Source organism: Plecotus auritus, assembly GCF_963455305.1.
Source record: "Plecotus auritus genome assembly, chromosome: 7".
Lineage (NCBI taxonomy): Eukaryota > Metazoa > Chordata > Mammalia > Chiroptera > Vespertilionidae > Plecotus > Plecotus auritus.
In genome coordinates, this window is record NC_137774.1 from 54,947,514 (window position 1) to 54,970,233 (window position 22,720).

The window sequence follows — 22,720 nt, forward strand, 5'->3', positions numbered from 1 at the left end:
GTTGAATGAAACAGTGCACCCAATCACTAACCACCAGCCCGATTCACGCGCCTGTGTACCTCAGCTTTTCTGCGCTTATGCACATCTCAATGTTCTTTTCTCTTTCCTTCTAGTTGTAGAACTTCTACTCAGCCAGCTTTCCCGTGGTTCTGGGTGATAGACGTTTTGTCTTTTAGTTGTAGTTTTGGTGTGGTTGTGAGAGGCAGCACGTACAGGTGTATACCTTATGCTGCCATCTTGGTTTCCGAGATTCATCAACCTTGTTTATCCTTTCAAAGAACCAGCTCTTGGTTTTATGGACCTTTTGCGTTTTTTTGTTTCTATGTATTTTATTTCCATTCTGATCTTTATTATTTCCTTCCTTCTACTTACTCTGGCCTTTTCTTGTTGCTCTCTTTCTAATTCTTTAGGTTTTAGGGTTAAATAATTTATTACCATTTTTTCTTTCTTTCTTTCTTTTTTTTTTTTGAGGTAGGCATGTAGAGCTATGAACTTCCCTCTCGGGACTGCTTTCACTGTGTCCCATAGATTTTGGATTGTTGTGTTTTCATTGTCATTTGTTTTCAGGATGCTTTTTATTTCTTCTTTGATCTCTTTGGTAACCCAATTATTGTTTAATAGCATGCTATTAAGCCTCCAAGTGCTTGATTTTTTTTCACTATTTTTATTGTAGTTGACTTCTAATTTTATGCCATTGGGATCTGAGAAGATGCTTGATATGATTTCTATCTTCTTGAATTTGAAGAGACTTTGCCTATGTCCCAATATGTGATCTATCTTTGAAAATGTCCAGTGTACAGTTGAGAAGAATGTATATTCTGTAGCTTTGGGTGTGAAATGTTCTGAAGATGTCAATTAATTCCATCGATCTAGTGAGTCATTTAGAATTGCTGTTTCTTTGCTAATGTTTTGTTTAGAGGATTTATCCAGTGGTGTCAATGGGGTATTAAGGTCCCCTACTATGATTGCATTGCTGTCAATCTCTCCCTTGATGTCTTCCAGAGGTTATTTTTTATGTATTCGGGTGCTCCTGTATTGGGTGCATATATGTTTACCAGAGTTATATCCTCTTGTTGAATTGCTCCCTTTAGTATTATGGCCTTCACTTTGAGTTCTTTTGTCAGATATAAGTATTGCTACCCTAGCTTTTAAATTTATTTTCCAATTCCATTTGCCTGAAAAATTTTTTCCATCCCTTCACTATCAGTCTGTGTGAGTCCTTTGTTCTGAGGTGGGTTTCTTGTAGATACCAAATATATGGGTCTTCTTTTCTTAAACATTCAACTACCTTAGATCTCTTGATTGGAACATTTAATCCATTTACATTTAAGGTTATTATCGATAGGTACTTACTTATTGCCATTTTAATTCTTTATGTCTATGTTCTCGTTCTCTCTCTCTCTCTCTATACACACACACACACACACACACACACACACACACACACACACACACACTAGAGGCCCGGTGAATGAAATTTGTGCATGGGGGTGTGCATCCCTCAGCCCAGCCTGCACCCTCTCCAATTGGGGACCCCTCGAGGGATGTCCGACTGCCCGTTTAGGCCGGATCCAGGTAGAATTGGGCCTAAGCGGGCAGTCGGACATCCCTCTCACAATCCAGGATTGCTGGCTCCCAACTGCTCGCCTGCCTGCCTTCCTGACTGCCCCTAACCACTTCTGCCTGCCAGCCTGATCACCCCCTAACCACTCCCCTGCCAGCCTGATTGATGCCTAACTGCTCCCCTGCCAGCCTGTTTGCTCCTAACTGCCCTCCCCTGCAGGCCTGGTCACCCCCAACTGCCTTTCCCTGCAGGCCCGGTCACCCCCAACTTCCCTCTGCTGGCCTGGTCACCCCTAACTGCCCTCTCCTGCAGGCTTGATCGCCCCCAACTGCCCTCCCTTGCAGGCCTGGTCCCTCCCAACTGCCCTCCTGTGCTGACCTGATCGCCCACAACTGCCCTTCGTTGCAGACCTGGTCCCTCCCAACTGCCCTCCCCTGCTGGCCATCTTGTGGTGGCCATCTTGTGTCCACATGGGGACAGTCATCTTTGACCACATGGGGGCAGCCATCTTGTGTGTTGGAGTGATGGTCAATTTGCATATTATTCTTTTATTAGATAGGATTAGATAGGATAGCGGCCTGGTGCACGGGTGGGGGCCGGCTGGTTTGCCCTGAAGGGTGTCCCGGGTCAGCGTGGGGGATCCCTTGGGGCGTGGGGCAGCCTGGGCAAGGGACCTGTGGTGGTTTGCAGGACGGCCAATGCCCCCGGCGGCCGAAGCGGAGGCCCTGGTATCTGGGATTTATTTATCTTCTATAATTGAAACTTTGTAGCCTTGAGCGGAGTCAAGCCTCCTGCTTGCTCCGTTGCTGCAGCCATTTTTGTTGGGATTTATTTATCTTCTTTTTTAAAAAAATAAATATTTATTGTTCAGATTATTACAATTGTTCCTCTTTTTTCCCCCCCATAGCTCCCCTCCACCTGATTCCCCACCCCACCCCATGCCCTTACCCCCCGCCACTGTCTTCATCCATAGGTGTAAGATTTTTGTCCAATCTCTTCCTGAACCCCTCATACCCCCTTCCCCCTGAGAATTGTCAGTCCACTCCCTTTCTATGTCCCTGATTCTGTTATATTCACCAGTCCATTCTGTTCTTCAGATTTTTTTATTCACTTGGTTTTTAGATTCACTTGTTGGTAGGTATGTATTTGATGTCATTTTGTTGTTCATAATTTTTATCTTTACCTTTTTCTTCTTCTTCCTTTTCTTAAAGAATACCCTTCAGCGTTTCATGTAATCCTGGTTTGGTGGTGATGAACTCCTTTAGCTTTTTCTTGTCTGTGAAGCTCTTTATCTGACTTTCAACTCTGAATGATAGCTTTGCTGGGTAGAGTAATCTTGGTTGTAGGTTCTTGCTGTTCATCACTTTGAATATTTCTTGCCACTCCCTTCTGGCCTGCATAGTTTCTGTTGAGAAATCAGCTGACAGTCGTATGGGTGCTCCCTTGTAGGTAACTAACCGTTTTTCTCTTGCTGCTTTCAAGATTCTCTCTTTGTCTTTTGCCCTTGGCATTTTAATTATGATGTGTCTTTGTGTGGTCCTCTTTGGATTCCTCTTGTATGAGGTTCTGTGAGCTTCCTGAACTTGTAAGTCTATTTCTTTCACCAGGTAGGGAAAGTTTTCTGTCATTATTTCTTCTAATAGGTTTTCAATATTTTGCTCTCTGTCTTCTGGCACCCCCATAATTTGGATGTTGGAATGCTTGAAGTTGTCCCAGAGGCTTATTACACTATCTTCATATTTTTGTATTCTTTTTTCTTTTTGCTCTTCCGGTTGGGTGTTTTTTGCTTCCTTGTATTTCAAATCTTTGGTTTGATTCTTGGGGTACATTGATCTACAGTTGAGTTTCTGTATATTCTTTATTTCAGACAGTGTATGCTTAATTTCTGTATGGTACTTTTCCATTTTTTTGGCATACTCATTAAGGTCCTTGAAGGTCGCATCAAGTTTCTCGGCGGTTTTTAGAAGATTCTTGAGTAACCTTATAAATGTGGTTCTGAACTCTATGTCATCCAGTAGTTTGCTTTCCTCCACTTCTTTCATTCGTGACATGTTTCTTTGTCTCGGCATTCTGGCTGCTTCCTTGTGTTGATGGAGTGGCTTTGTGTGGTAGGTGACCTATAGGGGCCAGTAGCTCAGCCTCCCCAATCACCTGAGGTGGACGCTCTTGGTACACCCCTTTGTGGGCTGAGTGCAAAGTCTTGGTGTAGTTAAGCCTTGATTGCTGTTGGTACACTGGAAGGAATTGACCTCCAGGCCAACTGGCTGTGAGGACCCGCTGTGTCTATAATGGAAGAACTGCTGCGCTGGAGACACACTTATGGTGCAGGACTTGTTTCAGTGGGGCTTTGGTGCTCACTGAGTCTGCCTCTTGAATGTGTCACTTATGGATGTGAGGAGTTGAAATCTGGTGTCTCACACTGACCACTAGGTACACTGGCTTCTGGATCTCCAATGGGGTGCAGGTCAGCTACTGTCTGAGGCCACCCAGCAGGAGCTACAGCGAGAACTACAGTTTTCTCCTCTTTGCTTGGGGTTTGGAGGTTTTGGAGCTGTCTGACCCGGGCTGCAAGTTTGCTATGTTAAGCTGCAATAGGGCAGGCCATTCATATGCTAAAGCCGCTGCTTGGAGCTTGGGTGGGTTTGTAGATTGTGCGGGGTGGGGTCTCAGGGTGTCACTAGGCTAGGGCATGGCAAACAGCGATGGCTGCCAGTAAGCTGGCTCTGCGTCTCCGACAGTGTCTCCGAGTCCCACGCCCCAGCACAGTAAACAATTATTCCTGCATGCAGCCCTGCAAGCAAGCCTCACTCACTTTCCAACCCGATGGCAGACAGTCCAGCTTCTCCTCATAGGAGTTTGGGTCTCCCGCGTCTCCCCAGAAACTGGAGTTCGGAGTAATCGGGAGCTTGTCTCTCTTCGGGTTGAAAAAATGCAGCGCTCCCAGTCACCCGTCACCAGCCCGATGCGCGCGCCTCTGTACCTCAGCTTTTCAGCACTTGTGCACCTCTCAATGCTGTTTTCTCTTTCCTTCTAGTTGTAGAACTTCCACTCAGCCAGCTTTCCCGTGGTTCTGGGAGATAGACGTTTTGTCTTTTAGTTGTTGTTTTGAAATTGTTGTGCAAGGCAGCAGTTTAGGTGTTTACCTACGCCACCATCTTGGATCCTCTCCCCTATTTATCTTTTATAATTGAAACTTTGTAGCCTTGAGTGAAGGCTTGGGCCGGCCAGAGCAGGCGGAAAGCTTGGCTTTCTCCATTGCCGGGGAAACCCAAGTCTCCTGCTCTCTCTGTGGCTGCAGCCATCTTCTTTGGGTTAATTTGCATACTTGCTCCTGATTGGCTGGTGGGCGTGGCTTGTGGTTGTAGCAGAGGTAGGTCAATTTGCAAATCACTCTTTATTAGATAGGATATATTTCTTATTATTATTACAGCAGTCCCTTTAGCATTTCTTGCAGTGCTAGTTTGGTGGTGATAAATACTTTGGTCTTTTATGGACTGAGAAGTCCTTTATTTCACGGTCTATCCTATCTAATAGAAGAGTAATATGCAAATTGACTGTACCTCCACTACAACCACAAGCCATTCCCACCAGCCAATCAGGAGCGAGTATGCAAATTAACCCAACCAAGATGGCTGCGACCACAGAGCGAGCAGGAGGCTTGGGTTTCCCCGGCAATGGAAGAAGCCAAGCTTCCTGAATACCCTGGCTGGCTAAGGCTACAAAGTTTCAATTATAGAAGATAAATAAATCCCATCAAAAATGGCTGCGGCCATGGAGCAAGCAGGAGGCTTGGGTTTCCCTGGCAATGGAGGAAGCCAAACTTCCTGGCCTGCCTTGGCCTCTGCTCAATGCTACAAAGTTTCAATTATAGAAGATAAATAAATCCCAACAAAAATGGCTGCAGCCACAGAGCAAGCAGGAGGCTTGGGTTTCCCCAGCGATGGAGGAAGCCAAACTTCCTGGCCTGCCTTGGCCTCCCCTGAAGGCTACAAAATTTCCATTATAGAAGATAAGTAAGTCCCAGATACCAGGGTCTCTGCTTGGGTCGCCAGGGGTGTGGCCAGCCTGCAAACCACCACAGTCCCCTCGCCCAGGCCACCCCATGCCCCAAGGGAACCCCACCCTGATCCGGGACACCCTTCAGGGCAAACCAGCTGGCCCCACCCATGCACCAGGCCTCTATCTTATCTAATAAAAGAGTAATATGCAAATTGATCATCACTCCAACACATAAGATGGCTGCCCCCATGTGGACACAAGATGGCCACCACAAGATGGCCAGCAGGGGAGGGCAGTTGGGAGGGACCAGGTCTACAAGGGAGAGCAGTTGTGGGCAATCAGGCCAGCAGGGGAAGGGCAGTTGGGAGGGAACAGGCCTGCAAGGGAGGGCAGTTGGAGGCGATCAAGCCTGCAGCGGAGGGCAGTTAGGGGCGACCAGGCCAGCAGAGGAGGGAAGTTGGGGGCAACCGGGCCTTCAGGGAAGGACAGTTGTGGGGGACCCAGGCCTGCAGGGGAGATCAGTTGGGGGTGACCAGGCCTGCAGGGGAGGGCAGTTAGGGGTGACCAGGCCTGCAGGGGAGGGAAGTTAGGGGCAAACAGGCTGGCAGGGGAGCAGTTAGGCATCAATCAGGCTGGCAGGGGAGCAGTTAGGCATCAATCAGGCTGGCAGGGGAGTGGTTAGGGGGTGATCAGGCTGGCATGCAGAAGCGGTTAGGGGCAATCAGGAAGGCAGGCAGGTGAGCAGTTGGGAGCCAACATCCTGGATTGTGAGAGGGCCGTCGGACATCCCTCGAGGGGTCCCAGATTGGAGAGGGTGCAGGCTGGGCTGAGGGACACCCCCCCCCCCGTGCATGAATTTTGTGCACTGGGCCTCTAGTTTTTAATGATAGCCTTGCCAGATAGAATAGTCTTGGTTTCAGATCCTTGCTTTTCATTACCTTGAATACTTCATGCCATTCCCTTCTGGCCTGTAGAGTTTCTGATGAGAAATCAGCTTGACAGCCTTATGGGAGCTCCTTTGTAGTTAAGAGTTTGGTTTTTTTTTCTTTTTCTTCCTTTAAGATTCTCTCTTTGTCTTTAATTTTGGGCATTTTAATAATGATGTGTCTGGGCATGGGCCTCTTTGGGTTCTTCTTGCTTGGGACTCTCTATACTTCCCAAACTTGTGTGACTTTTTCCTTTACCAGGTTAGGGATGTTTTCTGCCATTATTTCTTCAAACAGGTTCTCTATCCCTTGCTCAGTTTCTTCACCTTCTGGTACTCCTTTGAGGCAGATATCGTTATGTTTCATGTTGTTCCACAGCTCCCTTAGGCTGTCCTGTTTTTTGTTTTTTATTTTTTTAAATTCTCACCCAAGGATATTTTTTCCATTGATTTTTAGGGAGAGGGAAAGAGAGAGGGAAAGACAGAGAGAAATATCTATGTGAGAGAAACACATAGATTTGTTGCCTTCTGCACGCGCCCCAACCAGGGCTCAGGCTGGGGAGGAGCCTGCAACCGAGGTATGTGCCCTTGACCGGAATCGAACCCAGGACCCTTTGGTCAGCAGGCCAATGGCTCTATCCCCTGAGCAAAACCAGCTGGGGCTTTAATTGTTTTTTCTTGTTGGTTCTCTGATTTTTTCTAATTCACTGATATGATCCTCGGGTTCCTCTAAACTGCTGTTTATTCTTTCCAATGTATTCTTTTTTTAATAAATATATTTCTTTATTAAAACATCAATGATGAGAGAGAATTGTTGATCGGCTGCCTCCTGCACATCCCCTACTGGGGATCGAGCCCACAACCCAGGCATGTGCCCTTGGCAAGAATCGAACATGGGACCCTTCAGTCTGCAGGCTGACGCTCTATCTACTGAGCCAAGCCGGCTAGGGCTCCAATGTATTCTTTATTATTGCTATGCCATTCTTCATTTCCAACTTGTCATTTTTCATAGTTCCTACATCTTTTCTCATGCTGTTGAACATTCTTACAATCATTATTCTGAACTCTATATGTGATAAATTACTTTTAATTTTTCTTCTGGAGAATTCTCCTGTTCTTTTATTTTGGGCTTGTTTTTGCCTCTTCATTTTGGCTGCCTGTTTGGGTTTATTTTTATGTATTAGATAGATCTGCTATGACTCAAGTCTTTTTGGAGGGTCTCTGGTGCAGGACAATGTCAGACACTGTTTGTGAGTGGCCCTGAGTATCCTGTTTGGAGCTATCAGCAATCCACAGCTTGTGGCTCCCTCTGCTGGGGCTGGATGCATTTGTAGAGGACAAAGATGCACACCAAGGTCTGCTTTTCCTAGCCCTGTGCCAAGAAGAAGATTGGCAAAGACTCAAAACACCCAGAGAACCGCCTCTGTCTAGAGGCTGTTATTCTCCGACTCTTAATGAGCCTCAGGCTCAAGGCGTAAACTCCACAGGATGGGGAGAGAGGTTTTCCAATGGATGGGAATAGTTACTCCCCACTCCAGGCAAAAGCTGCCTGGATGGCAAAAGTATGCCTGAGCAAGATGTCCTCTGTAGTATGGGGGAATGACTCAGCACAGGAATTCAGTCAACTGCTCTCTGAGCTCTCTCCACAGAGCCCCTAAACCTAGATTCTCCTTACACAGCTCTAGTCTGGCCCTCCCTCTGCCAGAGCCCAAGGTGAGTGGCTGCATAATGAAATTTTGTGTGTTGGTCCTTTAAGAGAGTGCCTGCATTTCCAGCCATCTCTTCCTGGTAGATAGAAACCCTGCTGCTGTTCACAGCCAGATGTTATGTGGACACCTTTCTCAGTTCTGGTGCTCTGGGCTGGGAGACCAGCTTGGTATTTAGACCCAGGAGTTCTCAGTGGAAACCCCCCACAGTTGATATCTCTCTCCAGAACTTCAGCTGCTGTCCTTGGGAGCCCAGTCAGCACTCTTGTGTCTTCCTACCAATCTCTATGCGATCTCTGCTTTATGTCCTTGGTTATCAGGGTCTCTCCAGCTAGTCTTCAGTTAATTATTCAGGATGGTTTTTCTATATTATAGTTGTAATTCCATTTTGGTCCTGGGAGAGTGTCAGTGTAGCTTCCACTTAATCTGCCACCATCTTGGAATCCTCCACAATAAAGTATTTTTTAATTAAGGTATGTACACTATTTTAGACATGATGCTATTAAGCACACTTAATAGACTCTTAAGACTACTTAACGTGAACATAACTTTTATGTGTGCTGAGAAACCTAAAATTCACATAACTCATTTATTGTCATTTATTGAGGTGGTCTGGAACTGAACCCACAATATCTTCAAGGTGTGCCTGTATTTCATTTGATAGCATCTTATGAATACCTAGACACTGTACTATGCAAAAGGTAGAAAAGAAATCTAAGATGTTTTTCTGAAGAAATTTATTATAGCCATTTATGTATTCATTCAACAAATGCACATGCCAGGTGTTGGGGAGGCAGGAGGAGCAAAGCCCACATGGTCCCTGCTTTTATAGCAGGAGCTTACATTCTAGGGGCAGGGGGCAAGAGTGTTTTTTAAAGTAAATAAAATAATTACATTTTTGGGTAAGTACTATCCTATATAATAAAAGGCTAGTATGCAAATTATCCCCTCAACCAGGAGTTAGACTGGGAGTTCAACCTGGAGTTCCACCAGGGGGCGGGGCCCGCCCACCAACCGCCTGGGGCCCCTTCCCCAGCCCAGCCTGATCGGACAGATTGGGGAGGGCCTGCCAAATCCCACCTGTGCACAAATTTGTGCACCGGGCCTCTAGTAAAAACATACAGATGGACCATGAAGGAAATTATGGGAGCCCTTTTTCAGTTAGGGAACTGAGAGGTCTCTGCGACCTGAGGAAGCTGGTCACTCAAAAACAGAGGAGAGTGCATTTCTGGCAGCAAAAACAGCACAGGCAAAGACAAGGCCATCCTCCTGGTGGCAGGGTTTCCTTCCAAACACAGACTTGCCCTGGACACACAGTAGCACAAAAGCCTCCACAGCTCCCTCTGTTGCCCTGCACCACAGTCCTTGACCTTGGGCCCCTTGAAGGGGCCCCTCCTGGCCTTTGTTCATGCCTGCCTCCTCCCAGGAAGCCTTTCCCTTCTGCTCAAGGGCAAAATTCCAATAATAGTTTAATGCGTCTGATTCAAAAGACACCTCCGTTCTCTTGACTCTTTCTCAGGGAGGATCTCAGCTGCGACAGTCCTCCCTTTGTTAAGAACGTACTCCAGCCCGGCCGGTGTGGCTCAGTGGTTGAGCATCAACCTATGAACCAGGAGGTCATGGCTCAATCCCTGATCAGGGCACATGCCTGGGTTGTGGGCTTGATTCCCCAGTGGGGGTTGTGCAGGAGGCAGCTGATCAATGATTCTCTCTCATCATTGATGCTTTTCTCTCCTTCTCCCTTCCTCTCTGAAATCAATAAAAATATAAAAGCCTAATATGCAAATTGTCCCCTTGACCGGGAGTTCGACTGGGAGTTTGACCAAGGGGAGGGGCTGGCCAGACAACTGCCCGTGGCCCCTCCCCCTGGCCGGCCCCACCCTGGCCAGCAATGGTGGCAGGCAGCCAGGGGAAGGGAGGCCCTGACTGGCAGCAGGTGGCTGGCAGCCGGCAGCCACTAGGGACCCTACCCGTGTATGAATTTCATGCACTGGGCCTCTAGTTTATATATAAAAAGAAACAGCCCTAGCCAGTTCGGCTCAGTGGATAGAGCATCGACTTGTAGACCGAAGGGTCCCAGGTACAATTCTGGTCAAGGGTGTGTACCTTGGTTGCAGACTCCTCCCTGGTCAGGGCTCGGTGCAGGAGGCAACCAGTCGATGTGTTTCTTTCACATTGATGTTTCTCTCTGCCTGACCCTCTCTTCCACTCTCTCTCTAAAAATCAATGGAAAAATATCCTCGGGTGACAAGAAAAAGAAAAAAAGAACTCACTCCAGCCTCACACTGAATGAGGTGACTCATGTTCATCATCTCACTCGATTCCTGGCAGGTGAGGTATGGCCATTATCTCCATTTTAGAGATGAGGAAACTGAGGCATAGAGGGCTCGAGCCTTAGGGTATGCAGCTGGGGTTTGGACCCAGGCCATCTAACTGATAGAAGCAGAAGAGGAAACTTGAAAGGGTATTGGACAGCTCCCAGGACTGACTGGCCAGCTAAAGAAGCAGCTCCCAGCTGTGGGCCTGTCTCTGCCCCATCCCCAGCCGCTGGGATCTTGGGAATGGACAGGGCGGGCAGCCACCTTCCCCCAAATGACCAGTGACCTCTGCCCCCTCACATGTACACACCTCTGGCCCCCTAGGGTGGACACCAGCTTCTTGTTATACTGTGTGTCTTGATTATGTAGATGTGTACTGGGCATCCCTGAGGGACTGTACCTGTGGGTCTCTGTACCCACTGAGCATAGGCCAAATATCCCCACCAAGCAGGTCCTTGCCTCAGCAAAGGCTTGTTAAGTGAGTCTGGGACTCAGGGAAAGAAAGAGATCCCACCAAGGCAAGGCACAAACTGGCACCCACAGATGGCCCATGACTACATTATTTCTCTTGTGAAATAAGCTGTGTTTCTGGCTTTTCTAGGAAAGGGGAAGATCTAAAAGACTGACCTTGTGTTTCCCTTGGCACAGACCCTGACCCCAGTCCCGCCCTGGGCCTGAGCTCACTCACATTCATCATGTTGCCGATTTGGTTGTTGCCCAGGGATAGCACCTGCAGCTTGACCAGGGTGTCCAGAGAGTCAATCTTGGAGATGCGATTGTTGAACAAGCTCAGGTCCTCCAGGTTCACCAGTGTGTCCAGCCCCTCGATGGCCTCAATGTTGTTGAAGGACAGGTCTGGAAGGAAGGGGGCCAGAGGGCTGAGTGATGCGTTAGGGGTGGACCATCCTGAACCAAACCTGTCTGGGCTACCTACGCTCTCTGAGCCAGCACCAAGTTGTCTGACAGAGCTGAGCATAGAGTCAAACTGTCCACCCCTCTCCAGTTCTGCCCCTCACCCTCCTGGCTTGGGACACGTTGGCAAACGCTCATGTCCGGGCTCTGTTGCTGTTCTGAGCTGGACATGCTGACTGGCAGGTCTGGAGTGGGAGCCAGGTGCAGAGTGTCCCCTTTGCCCACCTACAGGCATTTTAGTCGTGATGCCCGGCATCTGCTCAGCACTCACCAGTTGACCAACTGCTTGTGTGTACACCCAGACCACAGCTCTGATGGCAGTCTGGAACTTCTCTCCCCATTTGCTCAATTGGGAAGCTAAGCTCAGAAAGGCTCGGTGATTTGCCTAAAGCCACACAGCTAACTACGGTGGTGCCATAGGGCAGCGAGGGCTCCCCCTGGACAGGCTGCAGGCCAGGTCTTCCAGGTACAGCATGGCCAACTCAAGCTTCCCCCCAAGCCCAGGCACCCTAGCTGAGGTGTCCTGGTTCTCTCTAGCCCAAGCTTCACATCTTCGGAACAAAAATGGACAGGTTTTCGGTTGGGGCTGGGCTGCAACTCTGTCCTAGAATAGCAATGGCCCAGAGGCCCAACCTGGGAATTTTTCATGAGCTTGGAAATACAGTCATGGTAGCTGCAAGCTAGTACATTAAAGAGGTGCTGTGGAAAGTAAGTGTATCCACATCTTCATTTAGTCTCGTTGGTATGTCGGGGATGCTTACCTGCTGATGGCTGAGATCAAGGACAATTTAGTGTCCCTTTCCCTACGCTAGGCCCGTGAGTGCATTACCTCATTGAATCCTCACAGCAGAGGTATCACCACCTAATTTTTTGGGAGAGGAAACCCAGACTCAAAGGGCCTAGTGGTAATATGCCTAAGATCACAGAGCACACAGAGAAGCTGAGGGTCAGAGGGTGGAAATAGCTTGTGCAAAATTGGTTAGCACTTGGCTGAGCTGGGATACAAACTGGGGCCTGCTAAATGCCACACCTGCCCACTTCCCTTTCCAGCGGGCAGCCAGGTCTGCTCTTCAGAGGCCTGGCCATCCCCCTGGAACCATTGCTGCAGGTAGATGTTTAACATGGGGCCAGCGAGGGGTGCTCTGCTTTGCTGTGCTGCCGGTAGCTGTGGAATAGCACTCCCACCATGGCCAATGTCAGGCACCAACAAGACAGCCTGAATGCAAACGTGGATGAAATGTGCAAATCAGCTCTCCAGAGCCTGCACCGCCACGGCACCCGTTCAGCCTGGTGCTGACTGCAGGGGGCCAGCAGTGGGGTGTATGTAGGTAGTGGCTTGCTGAACCATCCCAGGGACCAGCTCTTCCTAACCATGGTTGGATCCCTGGACTACTAGTGCTGTGGCTGGGCAAAGGCTGGTTTCTGACTCTCTGAGGGATGCAGGCTGACCTTTTGCCAGAAATTTCCCCTTCTGCTTTCTCACCCTGTACCATGGAGTCCTGGGCATCACAGGAGTGCCTCCCAGGAACCTGTGGCACTTGTTTTATATCTGAGGGATGGCTGGGCTGGTAGCTCTTGCCTAAAAGTCCAGCATTCACAGCTGGTGCCTGGCAGCACCCTCTTCTCCTCCTCCATTCCTAGGGCAGGATGGAGGACCTTTCTTCCACCTGGGGCCCTTAGGATATCTGAACATCATTCGCGGGCCATACATAATATCAGCTTAAAAAGTAGCCTGCTGTGTTTGGTCAGACATTTAATTAACTCACCCCTAATGCCTTGACAGGGCCAGACCAAACGATCTCTCAGGCCTTTCATGGCCTGCAGGCTGGTCATTCCCCACACGTGTAGAGCCAGAGGACTGGTGGCGAGGCAGCTGGGCCACTCAGCAGGAATAAGTGCTAGAGTGCTGGAGGTGGGGGCCTGGGGCGGAGGGGCCCAGCAGACAGGAGCCCTGTCTGGGGTTGCCTCTGCTGCCTGCAGCGTGCGACTCATCAAGCCTCTCAGCCCTGCGTCTGTGAAATTGCAGCATGAGCCTGCTGTGGGGCTGCTGAGGGCTGGCGCTGGCAGCACACTCAGCCAAGCTGTTTGGCAAACCTCGCTGGCCCCATGTTAAACATCTACCTGCAGCACTGGTTCCAGGCAGATGGCCTGTGTCCCTGCTGTGCCTGGCTCCTGCTACGGGGACACAGCCTGACAGGGTGAAGGAACCCAACTTCGGGTCAGACAGGCCTGGTTCGCACCCCAGCTGCTCTGGCTGTGGAGCTTTGGGCAAGTGCCTGGGCCTCTCGGAGCCCCTCCTCATCGATGGATTGGGACTATAACAGGTCTTTGCTGTAAGAACTAAACAAGGCAGCTATACAGGGCTCCCCAGCCAGCTCCTCTCCCTGCAGGTGCCCACCTGCCCCTCAGCAGAGGGGAGGCTGCCTCCTAGCTCAGCAGACGGACACGGGTCATCAGGACCCTGCAGTCTTAGCATTGAGGGCCAGAGCTCTAGAGTCAGAGCTGGGCTGGGAGCCTGATGCCCCCACCACACTCTGTGGCCTCAGTTTGCTCATCTCTACAATGGGGTGCTGTGTGGATTAAAACAGCTCACATGGAGGCCCATGCTTAGCAGGTAGTAAGTGCTCAGTGCAACTGGCAACTGTGGTGATTCTTTTGGGTCTGATGGGAGCCCCCATGAGTGGTGGGACCCACACTTAGCTGTCAACCTGAGTGCAGTGACTACAAGGAACCCAGGGCTGCTCCTCCGACCACCCGACTCCCACACTGGGAGGCTGCAGCTGGGAACAGGATACTCTGCCCTGGCGGATCCAAGCCCACTTTTGCCGTGTTTACCCAGCACAGGGCCCGGGCTTTTAAAAAGAACAGCTTCAGCCCTGGGCAGTGTGGCTTGCTGATTAGAGCACTGGCCCATGCTGGGAAGGGCTGTGGGTTCGCTTCCGGATTCCCAGTCAAGGGCACGTACCTGGATTGCAGGTTCCGGCAACCAATCGATGTCTCTCTCACATAGATGTTCCCATGTTTCTCTCTCTCTCTCCCCCTCCCTCCCTCCTTTCCACTCTCTCTGAAAATCAAATGGAAAAATATCCTTGGGTGAGGATTAACAAAAAAAAAGAACAATAAAAATAAAAAGAACAGCTTTCTTGCTCCCTGCAAGGCACGGCCCGGGGAGACGAATGCCTTGGTGAGGGTGATCTTGGCAGGGGTCACCTTGAATTAGGGTGGTCACCCACACAAAGGGGCCTTACCTAGCCAGACCAGGTGTGTGAGGTTCTCCAGGCCCTCGATCCTCTCAATGATGTTATTGTCCAGCTGCAGTTTTCTCAAGTTCTCAAACTGCCAGAGGTTGTCAATGCGGAGGATGTCTGAAACGGTGAGAAAAGACCCACCACCGCTCTAGCCTCGGCTTAAGGTCAGAGTCGACCAGTGTCCTGGGGGCCTGAGACCAGGCTCCGCAGCCCTGCTCTTGCCTGCAGTGTGTGGGCGCCCTGATGTGGGCTGGGCACCAGGAGCACAGGGCACAAGACTCTTGTGCTGCCTCTGGGGGCCAGCTGAGGGCTGCCCAGGAGCCGGACAACTTGGGGCACAAGGCACAGGCAGGGGTCCGCCTGCCTTCCCTCTGCCGGTGACAAACAGAATCCAGGCTGTGGGGTAGAGGCTCCTTGCGCACTGTTGGTGGGTCAGTCGACTAGTTCACACGCTTTGGAAGAGAATTTGGCCACATTTACTGAAATATTTAATGTCTGTGCCCTTTGACTGTGCAGTTTCTCTACTTGGAATCTGTCTGCAAAGACACATTTGTGTATGTGCGCAAAGAAATACCTCTAGGAACATGATGGGCAGAAAGATAGGGGACCCAAAATGCCATATATGGGGGTGCTGTCATGCAGTGACAGGCAGGCTCCATGAGTCACAGAAGCGCCCACCCTGTGGTCCCTGAAGGCCCCCTTCACAGTCACCGGGCCAACTCGCTCTCTCGCTGCACACAGAAGGCACTGTGGCTTCCAGGGCTGCAGCCAGAGCGTTCTGAAAACCCTGAAGTCTAAATAAGTATGTTCTGTGTATGTATAATTCTAGAGGGCTAAACGTGACCCCAGCTCATTCTAGAAGCTACAAATCACTCTACTGCTTACACGCCCCTTTGTTCTAGATTTGCTGTTGTAATAACTTCCAAAACGTAGACAATGCTCATTGAAAGACTGAAATGATACGGAAGTAAAAGGGGGAGGAGGTGCACTTGATAAGCACACATTTGGGGCAGCAGTTTCAGTTTTCACTCAGGGGGAGGATATTCACTGAGGTCCTGGGAGAGACAGAGCACCCTCCCCACTGCCCTCTTCCAGCCACATCTCCCTGGGTGGGGGGAGGAGGGAAGGAGACAGCATCTCTCTGACCCAGAGTCCTGCCTCTCTTGGGCCCCAGGGCCAGGTAGCACTGGGGTCTGTTCTTCAGCTCTGTGGCCAGATTTCCCAGGGTGCTTCAGCTACCACCCCTACTTGTGCTTCTGGCGTGGCCCAGTGCCACCAGATGCCAGCCACCTCCCATCCTGGTCTGGGTGTCCCAGGCACCTTCTCTGAGCCTGGCCTGAGGCTGAGCCTTGGGTGCAGCTGACATGCAGACACCACTCCTCAGGGTGGCTCGCACACTACTGGGTGCTCGCCGGGCACCCCACATGCGGGCTTTCCCTACACATCAGCAGTTTGTATGGAAAAGCCAAACAACACAACAGAATCAGGATCTACTTGGCAGTTAGCTCTGAACGAGTTGCCAGTAGGATAGGACTGCCTCAAACGCCCATTATCTTCAACATGGACACAGAGCCCTCCTCACCGCCACCGCCTCAGTCTCGGCCCATCACCAGTGCCCCCTAGACTCCCTGTTCCCCAGGCCCCACAGTCTATCCTGCAGCCAGTGAGACCCTGTGAAAACCTAAATCCCTGTCCCTCCTCTGCTCAGGACTCTCCCCAGGCTCCCACCTCGCTCACTATACAAACCACACTCCCTCTCCAGCCCCCACTATACAAACTACACTCCCTCTCCAGCCCCCACTATACAAACCACATTCCCTCTCCAGCTGACCACGCCATTCTCTGCCCTGTCTCCACCCAGGTCTGCCCGCCGGGACTTCTGTGCTGGCTGTTCCCTCTGACATCAGCACCTTCCTGCATCTCCCTGTGGCCCCTTCCCTTACCTCCTTCTAGTCTTTGCTCAATTGTCACCTTCTTGGTGAGGCCTCTCACCAACTGATAAAACACTGTGTCCCACCCCAGGTCCCCTTCCTCCTCTCCTGATGTGATTTCTCTCCATAGCACATGCACCTTCATTGGACACTGTCATTTCCCTCTGTTTTAGTTTATGTGTGTCCCTCACTTGAATGTCAAGCTCCATGAGGACAGTTTTTTTTTTTTTTTTGGTCCTTTTTGTTCACAGTTGAATCCCTAGTACCTAGAAAAGCACCTGGCATATAACAGGCACTTGATAAATTCTGGCTGAAGGAACCCAGGCTGGGAGGGGAAGCAACAGGAAGGGGGCAGTGCAAAAGCTCCCTCTGGTGACAGCCATTCTGCAACTCCTTAGCCCTTTCCTCACCAAGGCCAGGGCCCTCACTGCTCTGGATTGCCAGATCCTGCAGAGCTGGGGTCACCCTGGAGGCCTGGCTCTGATGAGGCCTGTGCACTCTGTGGGCTGGGGTCAGGCCTTGCCCACTGCTGGGACCCCAGGGTCTGGCCCAGACCAACTGAGGCAGGGCCTCAGGGAAGACAAAGAGGGTAGAGGAAATCAAATATATGGTGACAGAAGGAGATGAGACTTCGGGCGGTGGGCACATGCTAGACGCAGGGGTGGGCAAACTTTTTGACTCGAGGGCCACAATGGGTTCTTAAACTGGACCGGAGGGCGGGAACAAAAGCATGGATGGAGTGTTTGTGTGAACTAATATAAATTCAAAGTAAAGGAGCGGAGGGGAGAGCAAGAGAACCCTCCACTCTTTCGGCTCCGCGGGCTGGATAGAACAGCCGAACGGGCCGGATCCGGCCCGCGGGCTGTAGTTTGCCCACGGCTGTAGTGTACAAATGCTGATGATAAAGTTGTACACCTGAAATTTAGAGTGTTATTAACAAACACTACTTCAATCAATTTAATTTTTTTTTAAATAGAAGAACCCCCCCACCAAAACCAGTCAAAAGAAAGAAAAGAAAAAAAGAATTCCTTCTTGTTGTGCAGATGGCTCAGCAGGCCGGCTGGGAACCCAGAACAGTGCAGGACTATGAATCTGACCAGTCGCTCCACTGTGGCCCGCCTGCATGTGAGAATTGTGAGAATAAACAAGTAATCTTTTCTGTCAAAGAAGGGAGTTTAGGCAACTGCCATTTTGAAACCACAAAGGTCAACCCCTCCCTTTTTCCTTTAAATTAGCACCAGAATGTGGTCCTAAACTCTGACCAATCAAGAGTGAGGGACAGATGGTGTGCATCAGGGATAAAACCCTGTGTTGGCTGCACACCCTCCTGCAGGAGTAAAGATATTGCCTTGCTCGCCCTAACCAGTTTGGCTCAGCAGGGGTCCTCAAACTTTTTAAACAGGGGGCCAGTTCACTGTCCCTCAGACCGTTGGAGAGCCGGACTATAGTTAAAAAAAAAACTATGAACAAATTCCTATGCGCACTGTGGGCCCGGGACGAGTCGGCTGCTAAGCAGGACAGGCAGCGGCACCCGGCAGGCCGGATAAATGTCCTCGGCGGGCCGCATGTGGCCCGCGGGCCGTAGTTTGAGAACCCCTGGGAGCTTCGGCCTGCAGACTGAAGGGTCCCAGATTCGATTCTGGTCAAGGGCATGTACCTTGGTTGCGGGCACATCCCCAGTAGGGGGTGTGCAGGAGGCAGCTGATCGATGTTTCTCTCTCATCGATGTTTCTAACTCTCTATCCCTCTCCCTTCCTCTCTGTAAAAATCAATTATATATATGTGTGTGTGTGTGTGTGTGTGTGTGTGTGTGTGTGTGTGTGTATATGTATATATATATATATATATATATATATATATATATATATATACAAAAGATATTGCCTTGCTGTTGGCTCCCAAGTATCATTTGTGTTCTACCAGGACCCCTGGTTTTGGGGCTTGCCTTCTTTCTAACATGCACAATGCCCGGCTGCAGGCTCTATGCCCATCTCTCTTGCTTCCTCTCACAGCTCTCACTGGCCTTTTTTAACGAACCCAAACTGTGCACATGTTGTTTTACCTTGTCCTCCCAACCAGTCCTTGGCCAGGGACTACAATGATTCCATTTCACAGATGGGGATGCTGAGGCACTGAGGTTCTACCTGGTCCCCAGCCACATCTTCCCAGTAGGCTACCCGGCCACTCTTGCCCAGCTCCCTGCCCATGGCCCTGTGACTCTCCTGTCTTCTGCTCCTCCTCCAAAGCTGCACATCCTCCTCTCCCCCCTCCCCCACAGCTGTGCTGACTGCTTGGGACCACCCTCCTAGGTTCCTCCACCCCGAGGACACCAAGGCCTCTGTGGTTCACTTAGATTTAGAGTGGAAGAATTTTATCTTTTTATACGGACTTTGCATGGAATTCTGGGGCTGGGATGTGGATTGGAGAAAATCAGGGGCCCGGCCTGGTGCCCTGCCCACCTGGGGTACGCACTCTGGAAGTCCAGCTGTAGGGAGAGGACGTCCTTAAAGAGGATGCCCTCCTGTTTGGCCAGCTGCCCAGCCTCCTCCTGTGGGCCCTGCTCCCCGACAGCCAGCTTAAGCATGTCGTCGTTCATCACTCTTGGCTCCAGTGAGTTGCACAGCCGGTTCATCTTCCCTAAAAAACATTATGTTTGTGTTCCACAATCTATTCTCCCTCTGTCTGAGGACAGGGGCTGGTGGGCATCCTTTTAAAGTGTTGGGGAGCACTGTGGCAGGTAAGGACACACAAACGAGGCCCTCCTCCCACTGCTTGGCCTCCTGCACCGGGGGGTTAGGACATTTGCACTAAGGCTGCTCCAGGAATTCCCCGGGCAACCACGTGTGCCCATCCTGCCTGGTGCCCTTCCTTGGCCCCCCAACCACAGCTGTGACCCTACCGGGCCAAGTGGATGGTGCCACACGGGTTTCCTAGCCTCTGGAGCGCAGCTTCCCTCCGGCCGTGGTCACCTGGGGCCGTGGGCTTCTGTGCCACCCTTGTGCAGGTTTCTTGGCGCCAACCACTTCCCCTCAGCAACCCCGCCAGGCACACTAGTCGGCAGCCGCCTTTCCTGAGAGCCTCAGCCAGCCAGACAGCCATGTCTATGTCGCTTCCCCCAATCCCCCCCACCACGTTGCCCTGTGTGTAGGTGGATACCCACCCAAGCTGGTGATTCATGTTCCCCCTGAGAAATGTGAGCGTGGGCCTCAGGATGAGAGTGCCCAGCAGAGCTGGTTGCTTGAGCTGGGGAGAAACTGGGGGCAGATGAACAGAGAGAAGCAGAGATGGGAATCTGGGGGATCCAGGGGGGGAAGAGACAAAAGGACAGACAGACTGGCACAGACAGAGGCTGCCTTCTTGCTGGCTTTCCAGCCCCTAATGTCCCTGATTTCAGGCCCTGAGAGTTTCCTGCTTCTGGCATTAAATCCTCCTTCACTTAAACTAACCCAGGAGGTTCTGTTGTTAATTGTCCAAAGGAATTGGGCTGAGATACCGCAGGCAAAGTGGAGAGCTGGGGACTCGGTCAGTCACACTGTGAGGCTGACCGAGCTGCCATTCCTGGCTGGGCAGAGCCACAGCCCCAGGAAGCCAGGGCATCCGACCTTCTCATCACCAGCCCTCTGAGTGAGAACAACCCGAAGACCGGACCGCAGGAAGGCACACTCTCCCGTCAGTCTACTGGAAATTCCCAGATCCTGCCTCCTGAACCTCTGGAAACTCAGTTCTCCCTCCTACTTTCCACCCTGCTTCTCACCTCGCTGCTGACTTCACCTGCTATCTTTGTCTGCATGTGTCCCCAGCTTTGGGGCCTCCCTGAACCTCCTGTCCTCCCAGCTCTGCTAGTCCTTGACACTGGACAAGCCCCTGTCCTCTGTCCTTTGTCCACTGGGTTCTGTTTGGAGAGAGTGCTGGTGGTATGGTGTGCACCACAAACCCGGATGGGCCTGGCAATCCTGCCACTTGGCCTTAGACTGCCACTGCTCAGCTGTCCTCCTCCCCCTTCCCCACCATCCATTGAAGGCAGCTTACTTAAATATGCATATTCCATTTCTGGATTTTGCATGACCAGATGTCCCAGTGCTTTTAGCTCTCATGCGGCCTTTCCTTCTACCCCCAGAGGAGGCACAGCCTCACCTAACCCCAACCGCATCCCTCCGGCCCTCCCCTATGCCCAGTCTCCACCTGCACCTTCCATCTTCCCGTTCCTCCCATTTGTCAACACTGGCTACATTCCCTGCCCCCAAAAGATGTTTCCAGTCCTCTGCCTTTCTCTATTTCCCTACTCTTCTGAAACAAATTTTTCTAAAATTTCCCATAACTTGATACCAAGTTGCCTTTGGGGAAATTTTAATGTGCTGTATTTGGCAGATATTACCTGCAAGGTGTTTGTGCTTTTTCAAAGAAAGGTGCTGTACTTGGGAAAATTATTCTTAATTCTGATTTCAAAACTTCAACTGACTTATCATCCCTCCCACATCAAGGCCTGGCACCTATGTCAGATCAAGCTTACTTCCGGTCCAGCCCAACAATGGCAATGTGGAGCAGCTGCCTAGCCCACAAGGACAGGACTTAGACCCTGACTTTGCATCCTTTGGCAACTCACCTCATCTGGCTAAGCCTTCAACTTCCCATCTATACTAGATGAATAATTCCTCTCTCCTACATTTGTTTAAGATAATTTATTTAGTCTACACACATGTAATGAATATCTACATGTTATGACTACAACAGACAGATCTCCTTATCTCTGTTTCAGAATGAATCATATAGTCATACAACTGTTTAATTAGAAACTATGACAAATTTGTAAGTGTAGGGAACTATGATAGCATGCATTAGGGGCACCTGGCCTGGCCAGGGAGATGGGGCTGAGATCTGGAGGAGGAGTAGGAAAGGAGGAGAGGGAACTGCACAGTGAGGCCCTGATGTGGGAAGAGGACATGTTCCACTTTGGCTGAAGTGATACAAGCTTGGAGAGGCCTACAGGAGCTCTGACATTATCCTAGGAGACCTGGGAAGCTTCTGAGGCTTAACAGGGGCAGTGACATGATAAGATTTTAATCTTAAGATGCTCACTCTGGTTGTACTACTGAGAATGGCAAGAGTCATGAAGTGAGAGATGACCAAGGAGGTTGGTGAGATGTGGATTTGAAAGATCTCTAGGAATTTATTTTATATGTAGGACTAGTCATTCTCAGCTTTCAGATAAGAAAATGGAAGCTAGTTAGGTTAAGTAACATGCCCAAGTTTATACATCTAGTATATAGCAGAGCTGGAGAACACGACTCCAGAGCCATTTCTTAATCATAACTCAGCTGTTCCCAGGGCACTGTAGACCATCATTGTCACTGCCCATAATGTTTTTCACAGCTGTTCTGCGTCAGGGTCAAGGCCCAAACAGTCCTCCCTAGAAAGTTTTTATCATAATTTACCACCCAGCCTGGGCTCCTGTTGTCTCGCCTGTTGATAATTTTGTTGGTGAAGACCACAGGTAGGAGGTAGAGAATGCGCCTCAATGGAGTCGCCTCCTCAGGAAGAAACAGGTCCAGAACTGTCCTAGGAAACAACAAGCTGGGATCAATTGGATCTGAAAAATAAACAGTTTACTTTACTGAGTGCTTACTGTGTACCAAGTGCACAAGTGTTACTTAATTATGTCAGCTCTGGAGGCCATTAGAGAAGATTCCTAATGCCCTAATTTCCCAGAAGGAAAACTAAGACTCATCAGGGAAAGGAAATTGTCTAGTCATACAAGTAGCTACTGACAAGGAACATACATGGAACTCTGGTATCCATTTGCCCAGCCAGAGTACTTTAAATAGCACCAAGATGAAGAATAAAAATAAGAGAAATAATTTAATGACAATTATGAAGTGGGATATGAGAGTTAAATTCTTGAAGAAGTTATCAGTGGATTTTTCTTTCAAGTTCCTTTCTCTCTATGAAAGGGATTAGGCCAGAAGCCTAGGGGATCAAACCCCTTAAAAATATCTTCGGGCCAGCCAGGGTGGCTCAATGGTTGAGCATCAAACCAATGACCCAGAAGGTCACAGTTGGATTTCCGTCAGGGCACATGCCTGGGTTGCAGGCTCCATCCTCAGGAGGGGGTGAGCGGGA

General features: G+C 50.1%; 1 protein-coding gene across 1 annotated transcript in view; it reads right to left on the bottom strand.

Annotated features, from left to right (window-relative positions):
* The window catches only part of DRC3 (dynein regulatory complex subunit 3), a 68,927-nt gene that overhangs the window by 45,783 nt on the left and 424 nt on the right, over positions 1-22,720 (bottom strand). Inside the window, exons 2-5 of the mRNA XM_080681699.1 lie at positions 22,036-22,159; positions 19,076-19,240; positions 14,673-14,789; positions 11,201-11,367 (exon numbers count right to left, since the gene is read on the bottom strand). Coding sequence (XP_080537825.1) covers positions 11,201-11,367; positions 14,673-14,789; positions 19,076-19,235 — 444 coding nt within the window. The 5' untranslated portion in view covers positions 19,236-19,240; positions 22,036-22,159. The remainder of the gene's footprint in view (positions 1-11,200; positions 11,368-14,672; positions 14,790-19,075; positions 19,241-22,035; positions 22,160-22,720) is intronic.